The sequence below is a fragment of the Pygocentrus nattereri genome, chromosome 15 (assembly GCF_015220715.1).
Source record: "Pygocentrus nattereri isolate fPygNat1 chromosome 15, fPygNat1.pri, whole genome shotgun sequence".
In the NCBI taxonomy this organism is placed as follows: Eukaryota; Metazoa; Chordata; class Actinopteri; order Characiformes; family Serrasalmidae; genus Pygocentrus; species Pygocentrus nattereri.
The window spans coordinates 3,625,963-3,644,553 of record NC_051225.1 but is presented as its reverse complement, the minus strand read 5'-3'; the positions used below and the strand labels follow the sequence as shown (position 1 = coordinate 3,644,553).

At 41.2% G+C, this 18,591-nt stretch overlaps 2 protein-coding genes across 2 annotated transcripts; both read left to right on the top strand.

Annotated features, from left to right (window-relative positions):
• Positions 1 to 668: 668 nt before the first annotated feature.
• On the top strand, positions 669 to 5,319 carry LOC108430237 (muscle-specific beta 1 integrin binding protein). The gene is made up of 8 exons (XM_017702585.2): positions 669 to 850; positions 1,625 to 1,715; positions 2,149 to 2,197; positions 2,394 to 2,568; positions 2,922 to 2,993; positions 3,084 to 3,190; positions 3,354 to 3,439; positions 4,973 to 5,319. The coding sequence occupies exons 1-7, from the start codon at positions 825 to 827 to the stop codon at positions 3,437 to 3,439; spliced, it is 606 nt and encodes a 201-aa protein (XP_017558074.1). The 5' UTR covers positions 669 to 824; the 3' UTR covers positions 4,973 to 5,319.
• Positions 5,320 to 11,516: 6,197 nt separating this feature from the next.
• On the top strand, positions 11,517 to 17,171 carry loxl5a (lysyl oxidase-like 5a). Its single transcript, XM_017702535.2, has 6 exons — positions 11,517 to 12,423; positions 12,933 to 13,041; positions 14,958 to 15,095; positions 15,745 to 15,901; positions 16,455 to 16,550; positions 16,721 to 17,171. Exons 1-6 carry the CDS (start codon positions 11,643 to 11,645, stop codon positions 16,838 to 16,840), a joined length of 1,401 nt encoding a protein of 466 aa, XP_017558024.1. The 5' UTR covers positions 11,517 to 11,642; the 3' UTR covers positions 16,841 to 17,171.
• The last annotated feature ends 1,420 nt before the right edge of the window (positions 17,172 to 18,591 follow it).

Genomic DNA, 18,591 nt, shown 5'->3' with positions numbered 1-18,591 from the left:
TAAGCACATAAGTACAATAGAACCCTTTTTGGTGCTAGGCACGCATAGAACCATTTTGAAAAATATACAACACATTCTCCAACAATCTCAAGTACAGAAACCCGCTGGTGACACCCTGTATAAATGAAAATAACGCATGGCCACGACTTAGTAAGGCGTGGGAATGAGATGTTCGAGTTGTGGCCATGACTTGGTAAGGCGTGGGAACGAGATCGCGGCTTACGAAGTCGTGGCCATGCATTAGGGTCTCGTTCCCACGCTTTGCTAAGTCGTGGCCGTACTGAAGAGCTATTACATCATGAAAAATAACTATTTAAGTGTGCAATGGTTCTGCACAGAACTCACGGTCCTCAACAGAACCATTCCCTTTTCCCAAGAACCTTTTTAAAGAGTGTATTTATTCACACTCACAGTGTTGAGATTTTTCCCCCAGATCACTTCTTAACTTCCAGCCTGCGGGAATGCAGCTAGAGGACATGCTCTGAAAGTCAGACTTCCAGCGTTCATGTGTTCTCACCCACATGGGTTAGCAGGCCACCATTGCCTTCCCCAAGCCACGGTGGGGGCGTGGTCCAAGCCAGTCGGGACCGCCTTCTCTACAATCTGATTGGTCTATACGCGATGGGCCGGGTTTTGATTGACGCGCCATCTCTGGCTTATATAGCCATGCGGCGTGGTCGCGTTGTGTTCAATGGACGAAGTGTAGGACCTCTCAGGGCCGGAGGAGCGATATATTTATTTTGGGCGAACAGGGTTAGAAAACTCTCAGAAGCAGTTTACTGGTCGATTAAATCTCTTTGGCGAAGGAAACCAGACCGGACAAAATGAAGTACATTATAGGAATCGGCGGGTAAGTAAATAACGTTACCAAGCAGTCTTAACCTTAAGTTAGGTTACGTGCGGTGATGTTTTGCTGGCGCAGCGTTGGCCATTTCACGAGTAGAAGTGTGTTTAGACGACGGATTGTGTTTATATATCTTGTAAAAATCGTTGGAAGTTACCAGAAGATGCGTATCTGCCGCCTGTGGGTGGTTTAAAGCAGTTTTGAGTGGCGCGCGGGGAGTTTAACTTTAGGCGGGAGATTCAAAACAGCGCGCGGGCACCGTGTACGTTAAACTGAAACAGCGGTCGCGTAAAATCCCAGCCAGACGAACCCGTAAAGCAGTTTTTGATATTTTATTTAACATTTTATTTGAATATAACCTGCAGTTTGGTGCCATGTCTTCAGTTTTAGAGTTTGAGGGGGGGTGTTTTTATTCTGACTGTTGAGTCGTTGTTTCTGGCCTGTGTAAGATTTTTAAATAACAGTCGTTGTCAGTAAGTTAAGTCAAGTCACATTGGTGCGGTTGATATCTGGCTGTTATTCTTCTTTTATGAGGGCAATATTTTATTTTATTTTTTTTTTATTTTATTAACTATAGGTTACACAACCGAGGATAAGGCTAGCGTTAATGAGTTGAATGTTTTTGTGCTAACTTGGCAGCATTTATCCCGCCAATTTTTAAACCTTAACATCTTGTAAGTGAGCTAGGGCAGTAATATGGTATTAAAATTGGCTTTTTAAAATTATTTTTAGTTTAAACCTACATATTTTACATTTTTGCATATTTTGGTTTTTCTTCAGGGTGACCAATGGTGGGAAAACCACACTGACCAACAGGTTGATTAAAGCCTTGCCTAACTGTTGTGTGGTACACCAAGATGACTTTTTCAAGGTGAGTTTATCCACGTTTAACACAATTTTAGCATGAAGTTCGAGGCCTGAGGAGTTTACTCGCAGTATATGCAAAGACAGAGGTTAAAATATTCATTTCCTACTTTGCTTTAGCTTTCTTTAGCCTTTTCTTTACAGGTTAGTTAACATATGTAGGGCTTGTAATGTAATTTTGAATATTTGTTGCTAGTATTTCTGTAAAATACTCAGTTTAGTTGTATTTTGGGTGCTTTTTTTGTCTGCTTAGATTCATTGTTTAGACAAATGAATTACTTTTCTATGAGCTCAGGAGATGAGGACAGTTAGACTTAAGTGAAGAGTATTTTGGGGGTTACATGATGTTGGCTCCCTTGTGATGATGGTGTGATCAGATCTGTTAGATCATGGATCACTTTGAGGCTTCTGCAGTGTTTTATTGGTCACTGTTATTTCAGCCACCGGATCAGATACAAGTGGGAGAAGATGGCTTTAAACAGTGGGATGGTAAGAATGATTTGACCCTAGGCGACCAATAACTCCCCCCTTTTTTCCGTAAACATTGCCTTTAACAAAACCCATTTAAAATAATCATCCCTGTTTCATTTACCCTCATCCCCTCTATCCAGTGTTTGAATAGACTTTAAGTCAAGTGTTGTCCGTGTGTTACATCGTGCCTTTGTTTTGTTTTCATCCTCTTTAGTGATAAATGCGCTGGATATGGAGGCCATGGTGAACACCATCAAAGGCTGGGTGGAGAACCCAGTCAAGTTCGCGAGATCTCACGGCATACAGGTGGCTCCAACCACGGAAATGGGCCCTCCAGAGAACCAGATCCACATTCTAATCGTGGAGGGATTTCTTCTGTATAACTACAAGTGAGTATTACATAACTGTACTGACACATGAAGATTAGCTTCTTGGTAACGTCAGAGTGCCCCTTTAGTCATGTGACCTGTTGTCAGGTCTCATACTGCGTATGTGCTAGAACAGCGTCCCCGCCTGCCCGTAGCAGATGCCTCTGCAGACATACAGATAAGGGACGTGTCTGCTGATTCGGGCCGTCTGGGTTGTTTTTGATTTGGCTCCTTGTACGTAATGTGCTGCATTAGTTATCTGCCTTTGCAGCACCTACCATTTCCAAATATAGGTCTCCAGTTCCTTAAGATCAGGTATTCGGTAGAACGATACAGGACCCAAGTTTTCTGAGGCCTCTGTTTCCTCCTTACAGGCCTCTGATGGACGTGTATGACAAATGTTATTACATCACCATCCCTTACGAGGAGTGCAAAAGGAGGAGAAGGTGCGTAACGTGCTTGAAAGTTGGAGTTCGGTTTTGAAATGTATCAAAGAAAAGCTCCTTTTTAAATGAGTTTTTATTCTCTCACCCCAGTACGAGACAGTACACCGTCCCTGACCCTCCTGGTCTGTTTGACGGTCATGTGTGGCCCATGTACTTGAAGCACAGAGCAGAGATGGAGACGAGCTGTTTGCCCATCGGTTTGTAACCTTGTCTTTTATGACTAATTACTGTTTGAGGGTTTGTTTATTTTAATAATTTGAAGTTTATTTATAAATAAGAATAAAGGACTAGATATACATTTTAATATTATTTATAAGAAAACTCACTAATCTAACTTGGTTTTTTTATTTCAATCTCCAGAATACCTGAGTGGCTTGAAAACGAAAGAGGAGATCTACAATCAGGTGTATGAAGACATCCACAATACACTTTTGAATCGTTTATAGGTGAGAGGAACCATATTTTACTGTCCTATTACACAGTCACTGAACCAAAGTGATTTATAAACTGCTGCTCAAATGTTTAGGGTCACTATTCAAACTTAACTTCATTAACTTGAATTAACTTAATTCAAACTTGTCGCCTTCCTTTACTCCCCAAAATATTTTCACTTAAATCAACGCAGCAGAATTTGGTCAGGGACATCCAAAATTGTCACAGAAAGACATTATAGTATTATTTCATGCAGTCATTTTAGAAATGGCTGCGGGGGTTTTTTTTTTTTTTTGTCCCTTTTATTTTTCATTCTATTTTATCTATTTCTTAACACTATTATTTAATTACAGTTTCCTACAAATTAAGTACAATCATTGCACCTGATCAAATTGTTGTTGACTTTTAAATGAGTAACACTTCCTTGACTTATTGTTAATTTTATTATTAATATTTTAGTTTGTTTTTCATTTGACCAGATGTGTTCACTTTTCCATATGAATGTATATAAGCTTTAACAGTACATGTATATTAGACTTTTATCTGCCATCATGTATTGAAATTAATATATTGAAGACATTGACTTATGAACGGAGACTCCAGTCTTTTGAGCAGTACTGTATATACTGGTAACACCAGAAAAGGGAAGGAAATCCAGTGCAATCCTAAATCAGATCGTATTCAGGCTCTTAAAACTGGCTGTGCTTAGGAAAGGTGAAGTAAATGTAGCTTGGATCATTAGTGTTTGTGCTGTCAGAAATAATTACACAGCGATAGAAGAAGGCTGGCTCTGCTTTTAATAGAAGCTGTTGACCCATTTGATAGCACTTTACCTCCCGCTCAGCACCAAGTGTATCACGTTGGCTGAAACAGAAGTGTTTCTGCTTTTATGACTGTATGGCACTTCCTATTTTTAGCAAGTCCTAGATCTCCAATGACCTCTGCTGGTTTTAGCTGAATCTTACTGTGCTAAATTGTAAGTTGGGTTTAGGTATGAGACTGAGCGTCCTGCCCTCGCCCCCGCCCACAGAAGGGTAATGGTCACTTTCATTTTCGAACAGAAATATGGGACAGTCTTGCATGTAGACGCTCTTCTGGTAACTCGCAGAGCTACAAACTCGCACTTCTCAAATTTCCTTTTGTCTACTGATGTTATAAGTGGGTTTTGGCTTCTAAAGCAGTAGTTTGGTCTGATTTGAGTGGCTCTAAACTGAACCTCTTAACGTGGTGTCATTTCTGTTTTGTTTGGAAGTTATAGGTTTTTACTTCTACCACTTTTTCTGATATTCGCAGATAACGGTCACTCATGAATAACTGATTTGTGAATTATACATGACAAAGAGCCTCTGGATCTCAGGTTTATGGCTATGGTGTGGATTAAGTTGCGTTTGAATTTCTATAGATGTCTATGGGGGTGCTGCATTATTGCCCTTTCTGTTCATGTTTAAAGAACCATTTACTTGAGTACGACAGCCACTGTTACTATCGTGAAGGCAGCCTTTATGACCTGAGTGTGAGAACTAACGTTCTTTTTATTTCTTCCACAGCAGGAGCATCCTGAGCAGCAGCTCCGTGTACAGACCTGTAAATATCTTCCATCAAGATTTTTTTTTAAAACATTTTACACCAAATGTAATTGTATTTGTAAATAGGATGTTGGAATGTTAACTTATCATGTCTTTTGGAGGAACATCTTCATTTTTAGTTTTTGTGTTCTTTTGGGTTGTGTGGGTTTTTTTGTTTTTGTTTTTTTTTTTTTCTTCAAACTTCCATTTGAACATGTTATTCAAGGCAGTGCCTAGTTACTCTTATTCTTATTCCATGCAGGCAGTCACCTCATTACCAATCTGAAAATGCTTGCTAATAAATTCATTTCTTACTGTTGAGTCAGTCACGTTTGGTCATTCGTGTCTTCACTTTGCTTCTGAAAAGCTAAATATACAAAAAAGTAACTGCACATCTGGTCAAATTGTTGGTGTAATTTTGTACTTGCCTATGGTCTTGTTCACATTATTTTTATTGTATTCTTAAAAAGGGAAATCTTGTTCATCACTGGCTGTGGCTGAGTAGGGATGTCTTCACAGGTGTTTATTCATTAGTGAACTCCTTCATGTCCAGTAACCACATTTACAGCCCGCTTTATTTCTGATTCATGTGGTCATGTTGGCTTTCCTACAGCATGCCATTTGGTATAGGAGTGTCTGATATTTGCCTGAGGAGTGTCTCATATTTTCTATGATGCCTTTTTACTTAAATTTGTCATTTTGGCCTTTAGGAGTTTTAGGAGTAGTGTGCTGTTGTCCACCCTGTTGGTGGTGTACCAAGTCTGCTAATTGTGCCAGGTGCTTCCACAACTGTTTTACTGGGCATTCAAGGGAATATTAGAATATAACATTAATATTCCAGGTGGTTTGTTGGTTTAAGTCCATCCTTTATATGGCCTCATATCTTTGAGACTGGTAGTCAGTTGAGCTGAAGCTTTAAAAATTAAAGCGTGGGAGTTTAATCGAGCAGGCTTTCTCAGACCAATAATGGGAGCCCAAAGAGTGGCCAATAAGAGTTATTATTATTTTTTTTTTTTTTGGGCTTAAGCTACTCTTGAGAAATACCCCCAGTAATATGGCTGAGGGCTCTGGTGCTTTCCAGATGTTTTATGTGCTACAAAATGCTGACCTTGGTGCCATGTCGGAGTGACCAAATGAAGTATGTCTGGGAAGTATCTGAGGCTGCCCATCATACGGTAATACTAAGACGGTTTCAATACTAGTTTGTTGGGTTTTTACTTGGTGGGTTCATGCAAGCTTATTTTTGCCATTTCTAAGTTTGTCTTTTGGAGGCAAATACAAATATAGCAGAAAGCACATTTGAGGAGTGTGTCAGATCTACAGTAACTCCACAAGCAGTGGTAGATGACCTTCAACAGGTAAGTTCCTTTGGGGGACTCTGAAGAACAATGCACTTTAAAGGAAACTGAGTGGGGTGAAATGGTTCTCTACGTTCCGAAACTGGAAGCAAAGTTGTCTGGCGCGGTGGAGAGTCAGATGCCTTGTAATAAAGTTACACAACCAGGTGACACTGGAGTGATGGGGTGACGTGATGAGAGTGGCTGCATACTTGGCAGAGGAAACTAAAACAGCCACAGGCATCTACTGCACCTGATACGGTTTCAAACTAACAATGCTGAAGAGGAATTCTGCAGATTCTTCTAAATGTCTGTACAATTAAAACATTAAGATGGTGTGAAGTTCTCTGTTCTAGATAAAGTCCGAATGGTTCACAGTGGAACCAGACGGCTGAAGAGGTTAAAAGCTCCCTCACAGGTAAGTATAAACTCAAAGTGAAGCACATTCAGGGAGTTGAGAAGCAAACTATTTATTCCAGGTGTATCATTATTTTACCAGCATCGACATTATATAATGTGTCTAATAAAGTGATCAGTGGGTCACTTGCTTCAAGACCAGGGTCACGTTTAAAAAAAAAATTAAAAAAAAAATTCTGCATATTTCAGCATGTGAGATGTAAATAGAGAGATTCAGAGCGGTTTGGTGTGAAAAGGTTCAGCTCTCTTTACAGTGGTGGTGATGGGATCCAGGCGTCGCCATGACTACACCACAGATATAGACGTTTCATTTACTATCCAGAACCACCAGAGAACCTACACAAGTCTTCTGAGTTTATATGGAATATTGTTGATGGAATCTGAAATAATACATTTTTTTGGGGGGGGACTATTTTGCCTCACAATGCCCTGCACGTATCCCTCCACCATGAATGTGACTTTCTGTGAGGGGGCTTTTAGAGGTGGACGTCTGGTTCCCATCACCACCACTGTAAACAGTTCTGGAGCGTTTCACTCTGAACGACCCTCGGCAGAGTTCCCCTTTAAGGCAAGCAGGACAGACATAGTGAGCACAGCCAGTGATTCATAAAGTGAGCCACAGCAATATCAACAAGCCACGATTTCACTATCCTTTCGACTGTTGACTATAAAGCAGTGAATCTACAGCAGAATCATTCACAGCTGCTGCTGCTGCCGTTGCTACACTGAGCAATAAAGTCTATGTTGAGCATCAACCTGAAGGAAAAACAAACACAGTCTAGACATTTTCCTGAAGGAGGCCTGACCTTGTCTTAGGATTGAGCGGGCATGAACACCTGAGAGGATTTTCAAAGGTGTTTGTTGAGCTGCATCATCTGTTTCTTCTTGTCAATTACTCCTTTCTCCATACAGGGAGGAGCAATGTTGGCTATGGATGAGTCACATACACAGATTACTGCGAGCTCTGGAATACTCTGGATGTTCGCAGGCAATGCGTGTATATTTAGCAGAGATTCCTGCCGTGCCGTGAGAGGGAAAGAGTCTTTGTCATAAGGAATCCTGTGTGATCCTGCGTGGTCGTTTGGGAATATTTTAATCTTCAGGGATTAAAGTAAAATAGCAGTAGTTCTTAGTCCTTTTAAATGTGCAGTGTGTAAGATCTACTAGCTCATATGGAAAAAATGTATATGGACATATATTTGAATATATTTGAAATACATTTAGTCTGCATGTTGTCCCAGTGTCTGCATGGATTTCCTCCCACAGTCCAAAGACATGCAGTCAGTCCAACTGGACGTGCTAAACTGCCCCTAAGTGTGAGGGTTTGTGTGAATGTGTATGTCTGTCTGCCCTGTGATGGACTGGCGGCCTGTCCAGGGTGTATCCTGCCTTTTACCCAATGGCTGCTGAGATAGGCTACAGCTCCACCATGACCCAGATGGATAAGCGACTTAGAAAAGGTGTGTGTGTCTGTGTGTGTGAGAGAGAGAGAGAGAAATACATTCCAAAAGCTAAAATGTAGTTCAGAATATATTGCCATAGTAACCAAATATGCAAAAAAAAAATTAAAAACATATTTGATATATGTTTAAAACATCCCCGGTTCAGATATCTAGAGAAACTTGCCGACTCAGGATTGTTCTTAGTGGTTTTGATGTGAACTGGATGTCCACCTTTAAAAACTCCCTCACAGAAAGTTAATTATTTTTAAAGTAAATTCAGTTTTAAGGGTTGTGGCCTTTTTTACTACTGTCCACAGTGGATGAATACATGCAGGGCTTAGTGAGGCAAAATAGTTTTCACATTTAGCACTATTTTACCATCATTACAAACATTCAGTGTAAAACACAAAACATCTGTAGGTTCTCTGGTGGTTCTGGATGGTAAATAAAATGTCTATATCTGTGTTGTAGTCATGGCAACACCTGGTTCCCATCACCACCACTGTAAAGACACCTGAGTCTCTACAATCAACCATTTCACAGCAAACCACACTGAATGTGTGTATATATATATATATATATATATATATATATATATATATATATATATATATATATATGTATATATATATATATATACTGTATACATGCACACACACACACACACACACACACACACACACACACTCAAATGAAACTCAATGAAAAGAAACGGCTCAAATAGACTTGGAAAGACGTCTGGTTCCATTGACTTACATTAAAAGTAAAGCCAGTTTTTTCCTTTTCCTATAAAGTTACCATTCTGAAGATACAAGGTTTTCTTCCCACAACAGTGATATAAATATATATGATTTAGAAAAAATATATGGAATTCCCTTTCATGTATTTACAAAGAACGTCCATTTTCTGTTAGTTTTCAGTTTCAGTTAATAAATTCAGTTCATAAAACTGTTCCTTCTGAACGGACTGACCCTACTGGCCCTAATTCTGAGGGAGTGTCTCTTCTGCTCAGTTACATTCTGTATTATCAACTAGCTCGGTATTTCATTATCGCTCCCAGTTACTATTTTAAGTTTTATCATGTCTCTTTGCCAACTACAGAACATACCGAGGAATTTTACTGTAAGGGCCAAAAAGCCAACTGTCCCAGTTACATCTGCAGCGCACCCTTGTGGTCAGGCCACATCATGCACAATTGCTTTCTTTCTTTCTTCCTGTGCGCACATAAAACATAAAAACTGTAAAACAGAGCACACACAGGTGTGTTTGAATTGAACTATTCAACATACGCTCAGAGACAGATGTTGAGTAGTCGGTGTAATTATTATTCCATTTACTTCTGTAGAACATTTGATGTGTTTATGCTTTTCTGAGTAGCTTTCCATTAATACCACTTTTACCTCTACTCAAGAGTATTTGTGAGGATGGTAGCCTGCCTTTTCCTCAGTTCTACTTCAGCCATTCTTGTTCTTCCCAATCCCTTTTTTAGTGTTTGATTTCATTTGATGTATTTTCATTAAAAAGATATTAAAAGAAAGCATTTTAGGGCTTTATGCTCCTCTCCCCTCCTCAGTTTGCTGATGCGGCTGTTGGTTGAACATGGTTATACACACGAGGATCCACAGGGGTCAGTATTTGGTCCGTTTCTGTTCATAGCACTGAACCTTTAGGTACAACACTGGATCATCTGTGGACGCTCCCTGATGTAGCAGCTGTAGCGGGATGTGTTGGAGCGAGCAGGAGGATGTAAACATAACATTGATAAATAAATTTGATAAAACAATAAAAGCCGCATATCATTTATTCTTCCTTTTCTTATCTTACTGAGCACATTGCAGTCTTTGTAATTTGTCTATGCATTTGTTGCTTGTCTTGTTTCTATCTGTTTATCTAATGAGGGTGTAATAATTCACAGAATTCCTACTTTGGTTTGATATGATACAGTGATGTCTTTATACAATACTGTGTGTTGGGTGGCTGAAAATGTCCCTGAAGTTGATATGTTCAGTTTATTAGAGCCGTGTTTCTCATTGCTGGTCCTGGAGGCCCATTGCTCTGCTGATGTTAGTGCTTTCATTGCTTTAACACACTCACTTTAACTCAATACTGAGCTGATTAGTTGGATCAAGTGCGCTAAGGGGGGAGGAAAACAATTACAAGTGCAGGGCAGTGGGCCTCCAGGACCAGGTGCAATAGACACTGTATTAGAGCATTAGTTCAATATCTGAAACACAAGCCAACTTGCTCATTAAGATTTTCTATGGCGTTTTATACGCTGCAATTTAATTCAACACATTTCAATGATACATCCCTGACTATTTATCTGACTTTTGATTCGATGTATTTGTTGTCGCTGTTGGAACAAAAAAGTAAGTTTGCAGGAGTTGAAAAAACACATTCTTAACTTTCGTTGTAAGTTAATGGGAAAGTCTTCTATTCAAAACAAATTTTGTCGGCTGGTTTGTTTGTCATTTAATAAAAATTCCAAATGTTGCACTGCTAAAGAAAAAGTGTTTAAACACTTTATCAAACTCAGTAAAGCACAGAGCAAAAGAGAGAGGGAGAGAGAGAAAGAGAGCGAGAGAGAGAGAGTGACAGCGAGAGTGAGTGAGAGAGAGAGAGTTAGTGAGAGTGAGAGAGTGAGAAAGAGAGAGAGAGGCAGAGCGAGAGAGTGAGAGAATGACAGTGAGAGTGAGAGAGTGAGTGTGAGAGAGAGAGAGAGAGAGAGAATGGCAGTGAGAGTGAGTAAGAGAGAGTGAGCGAGAGAGTGAGAGCAAGAGAGGGAGAGAAAGAGAGCGAGAGAGAGAGAGTGACAGCGAGAGTGAGTGAGAGAGAGAGAGTTAGTGAGAGTGAGAGAGTGAGAAAGAGAGAGAGAGGCAGAGCGAGAGAGCGAGAGAATGACAGTGAGAGTGAGAGAGTGAGTGTGAGAGAGAGAGAGAGAGAGAGAGAGAGAATGACAGTGAGAGTGAGAGTGAGAGAGTGAATGTGAGAGAGAGAGAATGGCAGTGAGAGTGAGTGAGAGAGAGTGAGCGAGAATGAGTGAGAGCAAGAGAGTGAGTATGAGAGAGTGAGTGAGAGTAAGAGAGTGAGTGAGAGAGAGAGCGAGAGCAAGAGAGGAAGAGAAAAAGAGAGGGAGAGAGAGAGAGAGTGAATGAGAGAGAGAGTTAGTAAGAGAGTGAGTGAGAGAGAGAGCGAGAGCAAGAGAGGGAGAGAAAAAGAGAGGGAGAGAGAGAGAGAGTGAATGAGAGAGAGAGTTAGTAAGAGAGTGAGTGAGAGAGAGAGCGAGAGCAAGAGAGGGAGAGAAAAAGAGAGAGAGAGAGCGAGAGAGAATGACAGCGAGAGTGAGTGAGAGAGAGAGAGCGAGAGAGAAGAGTGTAAACACACATTTAGTCCGCACCTCCTTCTAAAACTCAGAGACTGGGTGGATGTGAGCGGTGGAGCAGCAGCTCTTTCACAATGCAAGCCTTAATCTTCCTGTCCAGATGTGCGTTCATGTTATCTGTGGTGTGTCTTCTGGTCAGCTTCAGCACGGGACAGCGCCGTACAAGGGGGCGCACCTCATCGCCACGGAGACGTGAGGTTCACTGGGAAAACAACGGCCACCTCTTCAGCTTGACCAGCACATGGTCCGATTTCTACGTGCCTTCAGCTGCGAGGAGGAGCACACCGCTGTTTTTCTCCAGGCACACCTTCCCGAGGACCCAAAGAGGGGCCACCGGGGGTTACAGGGGACGCGCACGATCTGCAGGAGGCACTGCTCTTCACACAGACTCAAGAAATGACCTGACACCTGGCATATCAGAGTCCAGGAGCGATCGGCATCTTTCATCTTCATTCACGGAGACGGTGGGGAACGTTCTGGAGGTCGCACCGCTGACCTCAAGTCCTTCAAAGTCTCCAAACACCACAACTGCACCAAACCAAAGACGTACCAACTCAGCCACTGGTTCTGCAGCTGCTGGACAAAGTCGTTTTAGAGGCTCTGATGGTCAAACAGCCGATCCACAGCCAGCCACCAGCCCCTCTTCGGTCACACCGTATGACCACGACAGTGTAGACAGAGCAAATGCACCACGTCATGTTGCCCAAAGGCGAGCAGGTGACAATATGATGGAAGACGAACCCAACTCCAGTGGAAATAGTAGAAATTCAGTTTTCCACAATCTAAATCCATCAACAGGCACGAGCAGGCAGCAAAGCAGGGGATCAGGCTACGGCACCAGGTTCTTCCATCATGGTAAGACCATTTCTCTTACGTTATCGTTCACTACACGCACTGTACACTGAAATATGACGTGGCATTGTTAGAGATGATCCTGCATAATTTTGACCAAAATCACATGAATGCCTTGGTTCATCACAGCACTGACAGAAGCTCATCTGGAACATCTGAGATCAGTCGGGCTTTGCACAGCGCAATAAAAACTGCTGAAGGGCTCATTTGCGTGTTTCACCCTTCGGCAATCTCCTTTTTTTTCGATTTTCAGTTTTTGTCATAATTTGCGAACGCCTGTTTCTCTTTACATTGTGTGTAACTTTTATGATGAATGGACCAAAAGAAACGGCCCAAAATGACTTGGGAAAAAATCTGGTTCTATTGACTTCCATTCAAAGTAAAGTGCGTTTTTTCCTTCTCCTGTAAAGTTGCCAGGTTTGGAGATATGAAGTTTTCTTCCGAGAGCAGCGATATATTGAATCGATAAAATTCAAAGCATGGAGTTAACATCAGGTTCTCATACTGTCCAGGTCTGCCTGACCTCGTCCCTGATCCATACTACATTCAAGCTACATCGTACATCCAGCGTGTGCAGATGTACGCGCTGCGATGTGCAGCTGAGGAACACTGCCTGTCCCGGTACGTCCAGCAGCCTGCACTGTTGTGTGTATACATATATATGTATTTTTGTCATTTTTTAAGTTTTTGACAAAATTTGAAAATGTCTTTTACCCTTTTTAATCTGTGTAAATTTAAATAGAGTTGATCGTTCTAAGTGTGGATGGTTGCGTGGTGGGTAGCGCTGTCAGCTCACAGCAAGAAGGGCCTGGGTTCGATTCCCCAGCCGGGTGACCAGCGTCCTCTCTGTGTGGAGTTTGTGCATGTTGTCTGTGTGGGTTTCCTCCCATAGTCCAAAAACATGCAGTTGGGCCAACTGGACATGCTAAATTGCCCCTAGGTGTGAGTGACTGTGTATGTCTGCCTGCCCTGCGATGGACTGGTGACCCAGGAGGAGGAGCGGCTTAGGAGACGTGTGTGTTCTAAGTGTTTAAATGTTATTTTCACTTAGAAAATCAACAAAACGGAATTAGACTGGGATGTTCCAACTTTCGCATACCACTGTAATTACAAATAGTTAGGAGGGAAGCTGTAAATCAATCAATCATTTCTAAAATGAGTGCATGAGATCATCATAAAAATTAATATCCATGATGCCGCGTCTCTCTCAATGAAGATATTTCACTGTACTTATTGTTGTTGCCAAAATACTGGAAATATTCACTAAAATAGTGAAAACAAATAGTTTAGAGTATTTATTGTTGTTATTGTATGTGCGATAAACAACGATATTCATATTCATATGAAAAGTCAATCCAAATACTATTGAATGCTACTGTACACAAATGTGTTAAACACACATTCTGAGCTTACTCTGAGAGAGAGTTCAAACCCTCAGTAAAAAAGATAGAAAAATCATAAAAAAACATCATTTATACTTTTATCTTTCTATTGGGAGGTGCCTGTCCCAAACACCACCCCCAAATTTACACTTCTGAAAATAAAATGTGATTTTTTTGTAAGATTTTAATTTATCATGAGTCTGTTTTTGAAGTAAAAAAGTTATGCACACAAAGAACTTCCGTCTGTGGGCGGAGCCTTTGTTTTCACCCCTGCATCAGTGAAGTGAGGCTGCATCCCTGTCCCTCATGGCCACATGGTGAGCAGTTAGATCCCATTGTTTTGAAATAAATGTGTCCCAAAGCCTGAAAATCAGTGGAACATTAAGAATCGTCACTACTGACACAGATTTTCTGCACTGAAGCACTTTTTCGGGTTTTAATGAAAAATATGATGAATTTCTGTGCTGTGTTTGCTGGTCATGAACTGTCTGCATGATCAAAATGAGCTAAAATTGTCACTGAAGCAGTCGCTACTGAAACATTAGTCAAAGTTTGGATACTGTTTTGGTTGTTTTGAGGTAGAGGGTCACTCAAAGCACAAGGACTTTAGTCTAAGTCAGTCCAAGTCAGTTTAAGTCCCAAATGTGCTTTCACCTCTAATTTTGAACCAGTTTGCACGAATGATCCATACATGGACATTGGATGATATTTTTGTGGAAGGTTTTATGGTAAAAACGCTATGTGTAAAGAATTAGAAGAGTTTTTTATCAGCTGTAGGTGTGCAAAGCTTAAACATCCTTAAACATATAGTACTGGATATGTATATTGTGTTTAGCGTTGATGTTTGTGTGTTGTTTTTGTCAATATTGACCATGTTGATTAAACATTTTCCCATATGGAATCAGCAAAACATGACATTCTCTGTACTATACGAGGGGCTCTCGTATCTGTCCTTAGGGGTCCACATATTGTCCATATTTATGCTCAATCCCAGCTCCCAACACACTGAACCGAGTCATTAAGAGCACTGAATACCTGACAGAAGCTGTGACAGAGCACCATCACCACTGCTTCACATTCATTCATTTGGTGCTTACTGGTTAATATGTTTATATGAAGAATCTCGTCTCATCATCTTTCTCTTTCTTTATCCAGCTCCGCTTACAGGCCAGGCGTCCGAGATCTTGACTATCGGGTGCTTCTGCGCTTCCCCCAGAGGGTCAAAAATCAAGGCACTGCGGACTTTCTTCCCGTAAAGCCGCAGCATCAGTGGGAATGGCACAGCTGCCATCAGTACGTCTGTAAAGAAGCTTGAACATGCACTGTTACGGCTATGAATTATATCATTTATATATGACGAACACAATGAGCACAACAAGAACATTGTTAATGCAAAGTGAAATCAGAAGAGAGCGGTTTGTCTGGGTTTCCATGAGAGCCGCTTCCTATTTCCCACATTATATCAAAAACTTCATTGCAAAACAGCAGAGGGCGCCTGCGAGCGAGTCCTCAACGAATGGGGGTGAATGGAGCTCAACGACTAAAAAGGAAAAGTTAAAATAGTTCCTAATCACACGCCCAGAACCTTCCTTTAATTTTAGAAAGTAGAAGGATGTGTTTCACTAAAAAGGCAAAGAAAACTCACCTGTATGTTTTCGTTTTTTCTATAGTAAACAGGTTTTATGCTTTACAACGGCAGCATTACTGCTACTGAGTGCTGATTGGTCGGCCAGCGGAGCAGCTCAGTGGCTGTTTTATGCTGTTCTGTGTTCAGGAAATAAATGCATTCTTTTATCTGAAATATGTTTAAGCATTTCTAAACTATGATATTGCTCTCATCTTTTGGACTTGCTCAGGGGCGCCCTCTAGTGTCTGAGAAACCCAGAAGACATTACTGAGCAGTAATTCTCCTCTCTACAAGCTAACCGTTTCCATCCCTCAGACACTACCACAGCATGGAGGCCTTCAGCAGCTATGACCTTCTAGATGCTTCTACAGGCCGGAGGGTGGCAGAGGGACACAAAGCCAGTTTCTGCCTGGAGGACACCAGCTGTGATCCAGGTGTTCGCAGGAGATATGCCTGCACAGCTCACACACAGGTAAAGCCGTTCTCACGTAACTCAGGACCTGCTGTTCTAGCCAGACTTCTCTGTGTGTCGGTTCTTACAGTCGAATGCCAAAATTTAGCCCCCCCCCACACCGGACCCCTTTAAATCAGTCTGAAAATGTTCCTATTTGAGCAGCTTTCAGTTTAAAACACTGTTAGGTTTCCATAACGGCACTTTATATACTCAGATTATATATATTTATATATTATTTATATATTTTTTATATTTTTTATCATAATTTAACTTTTTCTAAGTCATGGTCATTCATTAGAATCTCGTTCCCACACTAAGTCATGACTATGGCTTAATTATCTCATTTCCATGCCTTACTAAGTCGTGGCCATGACTTAATTATCTCATTCCCAGTCCTTACTAAGTCATGGCCATGCTTTATTTTTATTTATACAGATTTCACCAGCAGAGCTCCATACCAGTCTAACCACGAACATCCATAAAACAGCTCATCCTATCAACAGTGAAATGATGGTGTAAATCATGCGATGACTTGATTAAACAGGTTTTCCCGCCCTTTTTCCTGGAGCAGGGTTTGGGTCCAGGCTGCTACGACACCTACCACGCCAACATTGACTGTCAGTGGATCGACATCACAGACGTTCCTCCCGGAGACTACATCCTGAAGGTGGGTCTGAGTGACAGCATGCATGATGGAACATATCCTTCAGGGAAGCCCAGCTGCTGTTCACACTGGGATCACACCACAGCCGTTTCCACGGTTATGCACACATTTCAGAACCTTCTACAACCAAAACTGCACCCTTACCCCCTGATGTCATCTCACTCTCTTCCCAGGTGACAGTGAACCCGAATTTCCAAGTTCAGGAGTCTGATTTCTCCAACAATGTGGTCCGGTGTGATGTTAGATACACTGGGTCATATGTGCAAACTCACAACTGCAGGATTACAGCGTAAGTTCATTCAGATGAATATTAATAGGTGCTTAATCAAAAAGTTAACAACCGGAATCTAAGATCCGCTTTTGTGTCACAGATATTGATCCCAAAACTCTCTGCTATATGTAGAAAACAACGCAGCAGCTTTAGCTCACTTGATTTATTCTCAATCAGAATTATGTCAGATATCTTGTAGGGTGTCAGTCCATGCATATACACAGATTTGGGCACAGTATTGTAATCTACTCCAATGTTAGTGTTTATTTATCTATATTACACTCACCGGCCACTTTATTACAACCTTGCTAGTAAAAGGTTGGACCCCCTTTTGCCTTCAGAACTGCCTTAATTCTTCGTGCCAGACTTTCAACAAGGTGTTGGAAACGTTCCTCAGAGATTCTGGTTGGTTATTTGAGTTCCTGTTGCCTTTCTATCTTCTGGAACCACATCAACAAGGCATTTTCGTCCACACAACTGACCGCTCACTGGATATTTCCTCTTTTTCTGACCGTTCTCTGTAAACCCTAGAGATGGTTGTGTGTGAAAATCCCAGTAGATCAGCAGTTTCTGAAATACTCAGACCAGCCCGTCTGACACCAACAACCACGCCACGTTCAAAGTCCCTTAAATCCCCTTTCTTCCCCGTTCTGATGCTCGGTCTGCACTTCAGCAAGTCGTCTTGACCACCTCTACATGCCTAAATGCAGTGAGTTGCAGCCGTGTGATTGGCTGATCAGCTATTTGTGTTAACAAGCAACTGAACACGTGTACCTAATAAAGTGTGTGTACCTTGTATGTTGTGTTTTTGAAGTAGAAATGGCCTGAAATATGAAATATGATGAAATGAAATAAACATTTGAAAAATGGTGTAAATTAATGATTTGACCAAACTGTACCATAATAACCATACCATAAATTGTGTAAATTAATGTGTTTATTTAATGATCCCAAATTATACCATTACAATCATATGATAAATGATGTAAATGAATATATTGACTTAATTTGTCCACTGTACACAGCACACAATATTGTAATCTATTCCAGTATTACTGTTCATCTGTTCTTTGTACATTGTTATGAACTTCTCAAGCAAAATGACTTGAAACATGCAATAAAATGACATAAAAATATAAACAGTGTAAATCATTTTTAAATCTAATCTGCCTATTTTGAACAAACAGAATTTTTACTACAGATCACTTTGTCTATCTTTGTCTACACTATATTGCCAAAAGTATTCGGTCATCTGGCTTCACACGTATATGAACTTGAGTGACGTCCCATTCTTAATCCATAGGGTTTAATATGATGTCGGCCCACCCTTTGCAGCTATAACAGCTTCAACTCTTCTGGGAAGGCTTTCCACAAGGGTTAGGAGTGTTTATGGGAATTTTTGACCGTTCTTCCAGAAGCACATTTGCGAGGTCAGACACTGATGTTGGACGAGAAGGTCTGGCTCACACTCGCTCTAATTCATCCCAAAGGTGTTCTATGGGGTTGAGGTCAGGACTCTGTGCAGGCCAGTCAAGTTCTTCCACACCAAACTTGCTCATCCAGGTCTTTATGGACCTGCTTTGAGCACTGGTGCGCAGTCATGTTGGAACAGGAAGGGGCCGTCCCCAAACTGTTCCCACAAAGTTGGGAGCATGAAATTGTCCAAAATCTCTTGGTGCTGAAGCTTTAAGAGTTCCTTTCACTGGAACTAAGGGGCCGAGCCCAAATCCTGAAAAACAACCCCACACCATGATCCCCCCTCCACCAAACTTT

Coding starts and splice junctions, on each gene's coding strand:
- LOC108430237 (XM_017702585.2), top strand. CDS start 825: ATGAAGTACATTATAGGAATCGGCGG. Junction 1,716..2,148: donor ACCAAGATGACTTTTTCAAG/GTGAGTTTATCC, acceptor CTGTTATTTCAG/CCACCGGATCAGATACAAGT. Junction 2,994..3,083: donor GAGTGCAAAAGGAGGAGAAG/GTGCGTAACGTG, acceptor CTCTCACCCCAG/TACGAGACAGTACACCGTCC.
- loxl5a (XM_017702535.2), top strand. CDS start 11,643: ATGCAAGCCTTAATCTTCCTGTCCAGATGTGCGTTCATGTTATCTGTG. Junction 13,042..14,957: donor GAGGAACACTGCCTGTCCCG/GTACGTCCAGCA, acceptor TTCTTTATCCAG/CTCCGCTTACAGGCCAGGCG. Junction 15,902..16,454: donor CCTGCACAGCTCACACACAG/GTAAAGCCGTTC, acceptor TTCCTGGAGCAG/GGTTTGGGTCCAGGCTGCTA.